Source organism: Kogia breviceps, chromosome 7 (genome assembly GCF_026419965.1).
Source record: "Kogia breviceps isolate mKogBre1 chromosome 7, mKogBre1 haplotype 1, whole genome shotgun sequence".
Lineage (NCBI taxonomy): Eukaryota > Metazoa > Chordata > Mammalia > Artiodactyla > Physeteridae > Kogia > Kogia breviceps.
In genome coordinates, this window is record NC_081316.1 from 113,708,487 (window position 1) to 113,721,771 (window position 13,285).

Below are 13,285 nucleotides of genomic sequence, written 5' to 3' on the forward strand. Positions count from 1 at the left end.
AGCTTTCTCAGGGCCAAAGATAGGGTGTGCTAAGAGGCTGTAGAGGGAGCAGTTTGGGGGTGGCAGGTCGAGACTAGGGCAGAGGGAGGGTCCAGATCTGCGTCCAGGGCACCTGGCCACCGTGCATGGGGAGTGCGGGTGGCCCTTCCTCTTCTGTGCCTCACTTTCCCGAGCGAGGGAAGGACACGGTTCATCGCGTGGGAGAGCGGAGAACCCTTTGTTGGGTCTCATTGTTTCCAGGAGGGTGTGCACAGGCTGCGTTTGGCATATCCATCCTGGTGCCACTCACAGGCAGCGCCCGCCAGAACTCTACCCTCACCCCACCACCCTCCTCTACCGCCCCTCCGCGCCTGCCCGGTCGGTCGACCCCTCCGCGCCCCTCGCTCCTGGCCCCGCCGCCTGCCCTCTCCGCCGGCCTCCGCGGCTCACGGACCATCGCGAGCCGCCGGCATCGGCCCCGCCCGCAAGCAGGATCTCCCGAGTCCTTCCTCCTCCTCCACCCCGCCCTTCCTCCTCCTGCCCGCCCGCTCCCCAGTCGGCTCCCCGGCCGTGTGCGCAAGCGTGTCCGGCCCCTTCCCCGCCCCCCGCCTGGGCCCGGGCCCCCGCCTCCCAGCAGGCGGACTTACCCGCTCGCAGGCCGGCCCCGCGCCCGGGACAGGGACCGGGCCGAGCGGAGCCGCCGCGCCAGTGCCGCGCCTCCAGCCCGCGCGCCTAGCGGATCGGAGCTGCGCGCGCGGAACTGTCCTGCCTCGCCCCGCGCCACCCGCGAGGGTGAGTACGCGGCGGCCCGTCCCCGTGGGGCCCGCGAGGGAGGGTGGGGAGCGCCTCTGGGTCCCGGCTGCCCGGTTGCCCGGTTCCCTGCCCGGCGCCGCGGCCGGGGAGGTGGTCGGGCTGGGCACGTGGGCGCCGCGCGGGGCTGGGGCCGGGTGGGGAGGCCACAGCCCTGGGATCCCTTGCCCTGGACCAGTTTTTCGCGGGAAGCCGATCCTTTCTGCTCCCTGGGAGTGAGCAAACGGGACGGTCCTCTTCTCTGGAAAGTTTCTAGCCCCCACCCCTGCGCATCCTCTGAGCCGACTTCTCCCCACAACTGCCCCACTGAGTCCAGGAGATCCTGGGCTGGCTTGCCTGCAAGTGGCAGGCTCTGCCGGGTCCGGCCGTGTGCAGGAGACCCAAGGTCACCAAGCAGAGCCCAAAGGTGGGGCTGCTAGCTGCAGGCTGGCCGTACCCAAGACACCAGTCCACGTTGCGGGGCTCTTTGGGCCTAGGCCCCTGGGCCACAGAGCTGCCTGGCTGGTGGGCAGTGAGATGGGATGGGGTTGGGGTGAAGGTGGGGTCCCGCTGGGGGCAGAGTCGCTGGGCTCAGCCATCTGTGCTGGGCGCCCCCCTGGGGCCCCTGCTGGCTGGGACCTCCCAGGCAGCCCAGAGCCGCCAACATGTCTGCCAGCACTGCCCCCTCCATTCCCAGTCCTGGGGGAGGCTCCTTCTGGGCCTCGGAGGCCTGACCTTCTGCCGCCGCTTCCTCCGTCTGTCCCGCAGACTGGGTCCTGAGTGCCGGGGTGGCGGGCTCCTGCCAGAGGACTGGGGCTACAGGCACAGTCCGGGTGCTCAGCTGTGCCCATGTGACCTCACGCCCACCCACAGGCTGGCACCCCCATGCGCTTCTCACAGAAGCCTGTGCTTTCCACCGCTGGGGGGAGGCACGGTGTGGAAGCCAAGTTCAGGCAGACTTATTCTTTGCGGAACCTTGGGAACAGGCCTGGTACAGCTAGGGTGTCACCAGAGGCACAAACCAATAACTCTGTCTCGCCTGAGCTTTGCTCTCTCCTGAGCTTTGCTGTGCCGCGGGGGCAGGGAGGGGGGATCGTAAAGGCGCTGGGTACTGTGGAAGGTGCCTGCACAGAGGCAGAGGTATGTGAGTGTTTGCTGTTAGCGGCGGTTCTCCCGCATTCTCCAAAGTTCTCCACACTCGCCAAAGCTGCCCCATAATTCTAGAGAGGGTGCCTGGGAGGCGCCAGCTGTTTGGGGCCTAGAAATGAACTTCTGGGGCTTTTTCTCTTTGCCGAGAGCTCATCTGTGAATAACCCCTGCCCGAGCCGAGGTGGCCCAGGTCCCTCTAGGCTGTTCCTGGCTCTGCTCGTGTCTCCCCTGCACGTGCTCTTTGGGTTCCATCCCTCAGCATCCATGTGCTGGGCGGGAGACCTTAGTCTGTCCCCTGGCTGGGCCCTGGCTCTCCCTCCCAGCAGCTGTCTGGGTAGTCAGGGGTTCCCCCCAGAGTCTGGGCCGTCAGGGGTTAGGAGGGGAGGGTAGACAGAAGGAGGAGTTAGGAAAGCAGCGTGGGAGCCTCTTGCTTGGACTGTGGGCTGAGAGGCATCTGTGGCTTGGGAGTGGCTGTGCTGACAGCCACCGGCCCCTTGCCTTTGAGTGGAGGCCCAGGCCAAGGAAGGCCTCGGCGTCTTCTGGGCCGTCTTTCCTTCCCTCCCTCATCCCTTCCCTACCCAGAGCAGTGACTCAGTCCCTACTCCTCGGAAACAGACTTCCTCAGCCTCTCCACCCTGCCAGCCGGCTTAGATCCCGGGGATCCAGTTTTCTGGAGAGAACCGAGACTCTGCTTCTTTCAGAATTACATAACAAATCCTGGAAAGAAGCCCCCCTACCCTTCACCAGCTGGAGCAGGGAGGCCAGACCCCCCTTCCTGTGCCCCAGCTTAACCTGTGGCCATCTGTGGCTTACCCCTACTGGCCTGGCATCTGCCCTGCACTGGGTGCCCGCCCATGCCCTACCTGGGTACGTTCTCTGGGTGACTTCCTCCTCTCAGAGCGGGTCAAAGGTTTACCCGCGCCATCGTGGGGAAGGGGTCCCTCCACCTCAGAATGACACAAAGTGGTCCCAGCCCATGGTGGGCTGGGGACCTCCAGCCTCCTGAAAGGGACCCTTCAGATCAGTGTCCCAGAGTCTGACAGTGAGACCTGCAGATTGTGCCCAAGGCGTCCACCACAACCCAGCTGAGTTCCCAGGCCCTGGGGGGTTGGACCCTCGGTGCTAGGGAACAGGGCAGTCAGGTGGGGGGAACACCCAGAAAACATACAGGGCCTGCCCCTCCTTCCTGACTCCTCAGCTGCCCTGGGGTTACACATTTCCCTGCAGAAACAAGCTGGCTTCTCATGCCTCTCGACCTCGGGTCCTCCTTCCTTCTCGACTCTTGTCCTTGACCTGAAACCTTTGGTTTCCTTGAGGAAGTGACTCCGGCGGGCAAGTTTGGGTGCCTGTAGTCATTAATGCCCCTCTCTCGTTTGTCACCCCTTCCCAGAGGTGCTCAGCACTTCTACACGAGTGTTCTGGGTGCCCCTGGAGGGGCTGCTGGCCACCCCTGGCCTCCCGTTCACTCCTGACTTGTATCACATTCCTTGTGTGTGTGTGTGTGTGTGTGTGTGTGTGTGAATGTGAGTGTGAGTGACGCTCTTTAGTCTACGGATAGAGGAAGTGGTCAAATGTAGTTACAAGTGGGAGCAGCTGTATGTGATGCCTCGGCCCCAGCCAGATGCCATGGGCCTCCGACTGGTGCCCCTGAAGCTGGCAGGGGGTGAACTCTGCCAGGGGGTGCGCTGGGTTGATCGCTCTTCAGAGTGAGGAAGGCCATGCCAAGCTGCAGGTTTTACTTTAATCTTGGCCCCTTGCCTGGGACCGGGAGACGTCCAGCCGGATGACTGCCTTATCTCTGCCACCCCACACCCCCAAAGCCATCCTGCAGAGAGATGATGTGAGCGCTCTAGAATCTGAAGCCCTGGCTTCTGCCCTGAGCGCAGCAGGGAGGAGGGTGCTGCTGGGGGCGGGGGGGGGGGGGTGGCCGGGGGGCGGGGTGTCCACCTGGGCCTCTAGAGTGAGGAAGGCCTGGCTGTCGGATGGTCCCTTCTTCCTGCCTGCAGCTTCATTTCAAAGCCCCAGTGTGTCAGAGGCCCCAGGATCTTGCTTCCCTGCTCAGGGTGGGGACCATGGTTGCGAGAAAGAGGACACGGAGCAGTTTGCAGAGCGCCAGGCTCGCGCACCGTTGTTCTGCGTGGGTCCAAACCCTCCTCCAGGGTGCACGTTCCAGGGCCTGCAGTGATGCTCCTGTCTCCATGGTCTGCCCTGTGTCCCGTCCTCTGCCCGTGCAGCCTCTGCAGATACCTGTCCTTCTAGGAAAAAGGGACTTAGCCAATAACAAAACTAGTTATGATTTATCTATCGAGCACTTATTAAAAGCCTGACCCAATAAACCTAAAAAAAAAAAAAACAGTGCTGTCCACTTATTCACGTCACTTCACGTAAGCACGACCCTTTCATTAAGCCCATTTGTCAATGAAGCCATGGAGGCTCGGGAAGATTAAACCGTTTGGCCGAGGTCATACGACTGCTAAGCAGCTGAGCTGGGACTCCGAGCTAGGCCTGTTTCCCAAACCTGCACTTCTCAGCCCAGTTCGCTCCCCACGCCCATCTTCCCCTGCCCTGTGATCCATGAAGAGGGCCAGGCTCAGAGGGGTGAAAGGCTTTGCTCACGGCCACCCCACCGGGTGTGGGTGACAAAGGAGAACACAGCCCTCCTGATTCGCAGCGCAGGGCTCTGTGCGGCCCTGAAGCCCACATCTGGCCCTGCCGGTCCCGGTTCCCCATCCCCTGCCTCTCAGCTGGGCAGGGCTGGGCTCTCCTTCCTCCCTCCCCGCTGCGGCCCCTCCCAGACCCTGCTGGCCCCCACCTCTCCTGCTTTCCCTCCGGTAATTGCTTCCATCTGGCCTATTCCTTGGAAATGCGGCTCCCCCACTGCCGCCTACAAGGCTGCAAGGCCTCATCCGGCAACCAGGCGAAGGGGAGGGGTCCTCCGGGGGTCTGAGCACGGGGACCCGGCCAAGGTGGCTGCTGCTGGCATCTGGCATCCCCAGATTCCTGGCCAGGCCACAGTACCTTTGCTCTGGGGCTCTCCTGGACCCTGGCCTGGCCCGGCTCAAGGCCAGAGAGGCTCCTCAAAGACCTGCTTCCCCTGTGCTCCTTAGAGGTCACTCAGCTCAGGAAGAGGGAGGCCTGGTTGGAAGGGACGGCAGGAGAGAAGCGGGGGCCAGCGGGGACCCACCCTGTCAGCCCGCTGCTTGAAGGTCACGGGAGGGGAGCAAAGCAGGGCACGGGCGCTGCAGAGACCGGGGGACCTGGGAGCTCTGGGCAGGTGAGAAGGGAGACGGCTCATTTCCTTGGGTTCTGAGCAGTTGACTCAGAACCAGCAAAACTCGAGACGAAGCTTCATATTTTGTCGTGATAGAAAGTCAACTTTGCACGTTTAACGGCGTGTTCAGTGCTCTGTGGACTCCCTTGCCTAGGCTGGGCGGGGAGGGACCCAGGGTCCTCAGGGTGGCCGTCTGGAGCTTTCAAGAGCAGCCCTCTGCCTGTGTAGGGGGCAAATGCCCTGTGGCTGCAGATGTTTAAGCCTGGACCCGTGACCTTGGCAGGGACGGTCCAGAGGAGATGCAGGCGTTGGAGGGGTATGTTTGTGGTGTGAAATGGGTTTGAAAACTTTCAAGGCATTTTCCTCCCTGACTTTTCAAGGTTTTCATGTAAGCTCCAGGAACCTGTCATCTCGTTGCCATGTTCTTCATGTCTGGAATGATGTCTAGCAAATACTAAGTGCTCAGTAAATATTTGTTTGATGAACAAAGGGAGGATATAGATCGGATGTGACATTCTCTTCACTGTGTCGCTGCTTTGCTTCCCCCTTTTCTTGGGGCGAAAGGTGAAGAGTTTCCCTTTTGACAGCTGAGCTGTTTGGAGCCTGGCCCGGCAGCCTTTTCAGACACAGGAGAGGCAGGCAGGAGCCCTGGGGGTGGAGTGGGCAGGAGTCTGCCCACCGGGAGGGCATCCCCCCACTCCCCCGTGCCAGGGCCAGCTGGTCACATTCCTGCCCCCATCCCCTCCTCAGCCCTGCCTTTGGGTCCTTGCACAGACTGGTCCTAACCTCCCCTCCTGCCCAATGTCAGCTCTCCCCTTATCCGGGTCCACGAAAAGCTCCCCAGGGGTGGAACCCTCTGGGGTGTCATCTCAGGAGTGAGGGCTCAAGAGGCAGGTTCGCCCCCATTCTCGCTTCACCCCTAATGACTCCACTCTTATTCCTTCAACATATTGGGTTTCCACATAAAATCTCATTTGAAAGTGGGAGAGAGGGTGTTTCGGCTTAAAACCCTTTTTTAAAAAAAATTTAGTTATTTTATTAATGTATTACTTTTGGCTGCGGGTCTTCATTGTTGTGCACGGGCTTTCTCTAGTTGTGGCGAGCGCAGGCTTCTCATTGCGGTGGCTTCTCTTGTTGCAGAGCACGGGCTCTAGGCACGTGGGCTTCAGTAGTTGTGGCACGTGGGCTCAGTAGTTGTGGCTCATGGGCTCTAGAGCGCAGGCTCAGTAGTTGTGGTACGTGAGCTCAGTAGTTGTGGCTCACGGGCTCTAGAGCATGGGCTCGGTAGTTGTGGCACACGGGCTTAGGTGCTCCACGGCATGTGGGATCTTCCCAGACCAGGGCTCGAACCTATGTCCCCTGCATTGGCAGGCAGATTCTTAACCACTGCGCCACCAGGGAAGCCCTTAAAACCCTTTTTATTTGAAAAGCTCCGCTGGGCGCCGGTCGGACTGTTCTACTTCCCCAGCCGCGTGTTCTCATCTCCCACCTCTGCTCCCACTGTCCCCTGACAGTGGCTTGGGTGCCATTGGCAGTTCCCTTCCTGGACTGCATCCGACTTGAGCCTGTTGAGGCTCCCCTGACGGCCGGGCACCCTTGTCACTTACCCCCCCCACACACACACAGGTCCCAGCCTGTGACATCAGGGGACCCTACCACCCGTGAGCTCAGACGGGTTGGGGAGGGCAGGGCTGCACAGCCTTGGGCCTGACACGGAGCCTCGGAGCCTCGGTTTCTCCTCTTCTGAACCAGAGTGCATTTCAGATAATGTCCCAGCACCTGGGGCCTGGCTCTGTAAGTGCTGGCTGCTGGGCTTTCAGTGATTCAGGGTGTGGCCCAGAGACTGCAGAGTGCCTTCCTTTGGGGCCAGGAAGCCAGGCAGGTGGCCTTTGTCTTGTCTCTCCGCTCCCAGCTGTGTGGCCTCAGGCAGGTCTGGGACTTTGGTTCTCCATCAGCCCATCCGATACCTGGGCTAACAGCGTCTGCCGCAGCGCAGCTCACGGGATGGATCTCGGAGCACAGATGATAGACACTGGTGAGCTGGGGGGGCCTCAGAGGTCCCGGCTGATGTTAGACTGTCGGGTAGGACCCGTGACCGTCTGACTCCACATCGTGTCCCCGGCACCGCACTGGCATATTAGTAGCCTCTCGGTCGGTAACTCTTTTTGCAAAGGTGGGAGCTGAGACTCAAAAAAGTAACTTACTGTTCAAGGTCTCAGAGCGACTTTTCCCCCAGCCAGGGGCTGCCTCTCTGGTGCTCCATTCCACCTCTGTGTCTCCTTTCTCCAAGGTCCTGGTGTGTCCTCTGGTTCCAGTGACCCAGGATCGTTGAGGCTGAAACCCCTGGGTCGTGGCTGACGGTGGGACTGGGTGGGCTGGGACCAGTGCTCTGGAAACGCCCCCTCCCTGTGCTGCTGCTTCTGGACCCGCCTGTCCGGCTGAGAGGGTGTGGAAGCATCCTCGCAGGAGGTGTGGGCCCTTCTCTCCACACCGCCCCTTCTCCTCTTGTCCCCTCTTTGGTCGTTTTCCTCTTTCTCCTCTTTTTCTGACCCCCCTGCCTTCCTTCCCTTCTCCCTCAGATTTCTCTCACCTCCTCCCCCAGCCATCCCTCTTCCTTTGTGTCTCCCTCCTCTTCTTCCCCTTGCCCCTGTGCCCTCGCCCCACCCAGGCCTTGGCATCCTCGCTGTCCTGCCTGATGTGGAAGCTGGACTTCAGGTGGGTGCCCTGCAGCCGTGGAGGTTCAGGAGCACCTCCTCTTGTTGGCGGCCCCAGCATCTTCGAGCAGGACACTCGTCCAGCAGTTGGGTTGGCTGAAGGGACAGGGCGTGCCCCAGGTGCGGATGCTGTGATCTTAAGCTCAGCTTCCTGGGCCCTCACCTCCCTTCTTGGACATCTTCCTGGGCGGGAAGGCAGGATCTCATCCCAGAGCCAGAGGGCCGCCACAGAAGAGCTGGCTGGTGGAGTTCTCTGGCCTCTGACCTCCGCCCTCCACCCTCCCCTCTCCAGAGGTACCTGTTGGGATGGAGGAGGCTGATCAGAGCGGGGAGATTTCTGCTCAGATGCCTTCCAGGTGAGCACACACAGCGTGTGTGTGCGTGTGTGCGTGCGTGCGCGCGCGGGAGGGTATGTATACGGGTTGTGTGGCGGAGAGAACACGGGCCTGCAGCCACATGTGGACAAGAAGAGGGTCCACTGGTGCGGGTCTGGGCCCCCCTCCAGGCCTTCACTGTGCAGCCCTGCGCCTAGCCCAGAGCTCTCCTCTCTGCGCTTTGGGGCCCTGGCTCTGCCCTGAGGCTTTCCTCTCTCTTGGGGGCCTGCTGCTTCCCTGTTGTGGTCCCACGCGGTGGTGGCTGATCCCGGGCCACCCATTCAGCTGCCTGGGGGCCCCGGGGCCAGCGTGTTTTGCCCCCCACCTCCCCAGATGGAGGCGTTGGGGGGGCTTCCTGCCCTGTGCCTCACCCCTGCCAAGGCGGAGGGAATGGGGAACAGCTGCGCTGGCCGATCCCGGCTCCGTATGGATTTGGTTTGACAACAAAGCTCCCTCTGTGTGTTCTCAGGCCCCTTACATAACCGGGGCGGGGGAGGCAGGCAGGAGGAGTTGGGGATGGGGACAAGGTGACACCAGGATGGGGCGGCTGGAAAGCGGACAGGGCCTGGGAGGGGCGGGAGGGGAGTGAGAGAGAGACCTACCATTGAGAAGGAGGGAGGGCGGCCCGCGGGAGGAGGAAGAGCCCTTGGCTTGACCCTGCGGTCCTACTTCCTGCCTCCCAGGGCGGAAGAAGCTCCGTTTCCAGGTCCTCTGGCCTTGTCCTGTGGGTGCCTTATCTTCCTTTCTGCAGCCCCGCCTGTCAGCCCTGGACCTGCAGAGGAGGGGCTGCTGGGCCTGAGAGTCCAGGAGTGAGGCCAGAGGAGGTTTGGGGCTGGGCCTGAGAGGCGTCCTTACCCCACCCTGTAACCGAGCACATTCCCTAAAGATGGGAATCGGTCTCCCTGGTGCCTTGGGCTTCTCATCCCTCCTCCTAGCCCCAGACCTGGGCCAGAAGCCCCTCCAGCTACTCTCTTTATGGTGCTGCTGAGGGACGCTGACCCTGTCGGGTGGCCCCAGGCCTCCCAGCTCCTCACGCAGCCCCCCATCGGGGGCCTCCCCAGCTCCAGACCCTTGGCCACTTCAGAGGCCCCGTGGCCCTGTCCCCTGCACACCACCTCCCTCAATAATCGGACACTCTCTTCTCACTGTCACTGTCCCCACAGCTGTCCAAATAGAGTGAGAAGAAAATGTTCTCTTTCCGGAACAGCTGGACTGACAGGCTGGGAAGGCCAGGTGAGCTGGCCAGCCTTGGGTGTGTTCCTGGGGGCGGGAGGGACCCTGTTCCAGGACCGACAGCTTCTAGGCAGGAGGGAGGGCTTGCGGAAGAGGCCAAGAGGATGGATGGGGGTGTCTGTCGGGCCTCCCACCTTCAGACGGGGCCAGGGCCCCGCGGTGGCTCAGTCTCCTAGGCCTTCTCAGGGTCTCCTCTGTGCCTCAGTCTCTCTGAGTCCGCTTCTGGCCCCAGGCTTCCTCAGAAAGAGCCCCAGATGTGGTCTGGCCCCGAGGGTGGTGCGTGTCATGCACGGGCCGCGGTGGACTGACAGCTCCTGCCCTTCCAGCCTGAGAGCCACGACGGCTCCCAGAAGGGCAGAGGGGAGGGGCTGCTGGCAAAGCCGAGGGTTCTCCTGGGCGTGAATGGCAGAGAGCCCAGGGTTTCGGCTTGTGGCTTGACCCCCGGCACTGCCCTCCATGAGATTCAGGGGCCCCGCCCAGGGGCACCCTGTAGGACCCTGGGCCCGCAGCTCTGGGGAGAGGCGGCGTGGGCCCGGCCTAAACCTGCCGAGCAAGCCTGAGCCTCTGGAATCCTCCGTCCCCAGGCCCTGACTGCCCCAGTCCTGCCCTCCTCCGCCTCCCCCAGGACTGGGTGCCAGGATGAGGCTGGAATTGCTAATGCCTCAGGGCTTGAGCTCAGAAGGGCTTGAACGGGGTGGGAGGTGGGCTGGGGAAGGCCTAGGGGTTTCTTGGACTTGTTAGTGGGCAGATCAAGATCAGGTGCAGGTGCAGAGAGGCTGGGACAGGCCAGGAGGATGGTGAATGAATGCTGCTGTGGGGGCGGGGGGGGGGGCGGGGGGGCCCTGCCCCGGGGCATCGGCCTCCGCCCCTGCTTGACATCGGCCACAGGCTGCCCCAGGACCCTCCCCTGGCCCCGGGGACACACGTATAAGGCTGAGTGTCCTCCCCCTTTGCTTTCCTTCAGCCCCCTGCTCCACAACCCACCTTCCCGGGCACCTCTGAGCACAGCTGGGGTGGGGCTCCCTTCCTGGAGCTGGGCTTGGCCGTTCCGAGCCAGGAGCCCAGGGCTCCTCTTTACTCAACTTTTGGAGATGGAAAGATCCCCAGAGGACTGGCTCAGCCACTCCTGGCCCCTCCCAAATCTCGGGCTCCCTGGCTGACAGCCCAAGGGACCTGCAACCTGACAAACAAACCTGGCTGGAGCCGGAGCTGAAGTTGAAGGGAGCCGGTGGGCAGCGCTCTTCTCGAAAGATGGGGCAAGACAGCGCCCTGGCAGAGGAGGCCCAGCAGGCCCCAGAAGCTGTACGTTGTGGCGGGAAGTGAGGCCATCAGGGAGGAGGAGGAAGGAGGAGAGAGTGGCGGCGGGGAGAGGTGTGTGTGTGTGTGTGTGTGTGTGTGTGTGTGTGTGTGTGTGTGTGTGTGTGTGTGTAGGGCTCATGTTTATTCTGGGGTGTGCTCCTGTGCTTGAACAGGGATTCGTGTGTTTGTGCTCAGAGGTGTGTTTGTAGGTTTTCAACACGGAGGGTCTCAGTGGACCACAGCAGAGTTGGCCTGGGAAGGGGCTCAGAGTGTCCTTTGGGTGCCTCCCGGCTCTGCGTGCTCAGATCTGCCTCCCTGTTTCCCCACAGGGGCTGCGTGAGCCCCTGGCAGGGGAGGCTCGACCTGGCAGCCCGCCTGCCATCAGTCCCACCTGCTGTGCCCCGGCCCTGCCCCAGAGGGTTAGGACTGGACGGTCTGCACCTTCCCCAGCAACACCTAAAACGCTAGCCGCCCCTCCCCTTCCCTCATTGGTAACCTTTACCTCCGGGAGAGTTGTATACACAGCTGATTTGTGGAAACATCTTACAGATGTGAAACGATCTCAAAAGGGTCTCTCTTATCGGCTTTGCTGTTCCCAGGGGACAGGCTGATGCAGGAAATGGAGGTCTTGTTTTCATTCTCCGCAGTTTCATTTCTCCTCCAGAAACCCCACCCCGGAGGTCATGCCACCCCGCCGCATGCATAGCGGCGTGCATACCCCTCCCCTTTTGCCCTAATCCCACCCTCAGCAACTCTGACCCTGGTGGGCTCCTGATAGAAATTCAGGAGTGGACTGAGCTTGGCCCTGTACCGTCCCTGCTGGGGGACTTTGGGAGTACCAGCTCTGGAGAGGGGACACCACTCTGCAAATGAGGCGCTGCTCGAGTGGAGCGGGTGCTGCCCCTGGAGCTGCTGGGGGAGGGGGACGGCTTGGCGCTGGCTGGAGGTCTGTGGCCACGCCCCGTGGGACTGGGCACTTTCTCTAGGAGGGGCTGTACCCAGAAAGGGAGAGTGGCTTGGCCACTGAGGACTCCAACGCCCCCTGAGCCTGGCTAGTACGTGGGATCCACGTTCAGTGCAGGCAGAGTCTGGGTGGCAGTCCCCCACCTGCCCGGGCAGCTGCGTGTGTGCCATGAGTGCAGTGGAGCCAGCGGCTGGGAGGAGAGGTGAGTGCAGTCGTGGTTGTGGTGTCAGGTGGGAGCTCTGGACTGCTCCCCGTGCTGGGCTGGGGCAGACCTGGAGCGGAGAGGGGCTGCCACGCACTGGGGGAGGCCCAGACCAGGAGTCACCTTCAGCTTCCAGGGGCCGAGTGCTTGCTCTGGGCTCAGCCGGTGCTGAGGCTGCGGGCTTTCAATCCTGGGGTATGTTTTGAGGCTCCCACACCTCCCACAACTTGTTCTTGCTACTCCCATTTCACAGATGGGAAATCTGAGGCCCAAGAGATGTAGGGAGCTTTTCTAGATCCACCCCAGACAGCTCCCCCCAATTCATGGGTGCCAGACAGTGTAGGGCTTCTGAGCAGTTTAGACTGCTTGAATTCTTTATTTCTGGAGACCCCAGGACCCTTAATGTATCTCTGTGTGTCTGTTTCCTCATCTGTAAATGAGAAAGAAAGAGGACTGCCACACGGAGTGTTTTAAAAATTAAATGAGGTTATGCACAAGAGCTGCTGAACAGCCCCAGGGATCTTTAAAAAATGAATCCAGAGGGCCGCTCCTCTGTTCATACCCTCCAGTGGCTTCTCATGGAACCCTGAGTAACGTCCTGGCTCCAGGGTGGCCTGTGACGTCCTGTACCACCCGGCCAGCGCGTCTCCCTTGGCACCGCCACTGGCCCTTCCTCACTGTCTCCGGTCACTTTGGACTTGTTTCTGTTACTTACACCCCACAGGCCCCGGGGTCTTGGCTCTTCTCTCGGGCTGGAACCTCTGCTTCCACTGCCCCACCCCCTTTCCATGACCACCTCTCACTTAGGTCTGAGGTCAAGAGCCAGCCCCTCAGGGACCTGCCAACGCTCCATCCCAAGGTGCCGCCCCATCTCCCTCTGCTCCACTACCCTGTTCTGATGGCCTCACCGTGTGTTTCTTCTTCTTCTTTTTAAAAATAAATTTACTTATTTTATTTATTTTTGGCTGTGTTGGGTCTTCGTTGTTGCGTGCAGTCTTTCTCTAGTTGTGGTGAGCGGGGGGCTACTCTCTGTTGTGGAGCACGGACTCTAGGCATGCAGGTCTCAGTAGTTGTGGCACGTGGGCTTCAGTAGTTGTGGCACGTGGGCTCGGTAGTTGTGGATCGTGGGCTCTAGAGCGCAGGCTCAGTAGTTGTGGTGCACGGGCTTAGTTGCTCTGCGGCATGTGGGATCTTCCCGGGCCAGGGCTCGAACCCATGTCTCCTGCATTGGCAGGAAGATTCTTAACCACTGCGCCACCGGGGAAGCCCTCACTGTGTGTTTCATGGCACCTTTTCTTATTCATCTATGTG

At 61.4% G+C, this 13,285-nt stretch overlaps 1 protein-coding gene across 11 annotated transcripts in view; it reads left to right on the forward strand.

Moving 5' to 3' along the window:
- The first annotated feature begins 567 nt into the window (after positions 1–567).
- The window catches only part of ST3GAL4 (ST3 beta-galactoside alpha-2,3-sialyltransferase 4), a 33,792-nt gene continuing 21,074 nt past the window's right edge, over positions 568–13,285 (forward strand). For 3 of the 11 annotated variants that reach the window (XM_067039285.1, XM_067039286.1, XM_059067852.2), the window contains exons 1-2: positions 8,201–8,258; positions 9,440–9,509. In XM_067039285.1, the coding sequence (XP_066895386.1) occupies positions 8,209–8,258; positions 9,440–9,509 (120 nt within the window). In that variant the 5' untranslated portion in view covers positions 8,201–8,208. Of the gene's footprint in view, positions 772–8,194; positions 8,259–9,439; positions 9,510–10,691; positions 10,812–13,285 lie in introns of those variants that run through there. The other 8 variants (XM_067039292.1, XM_067039295.1, XM_059067857.2 and 5 more) reach the window with 7 other exon arrangements.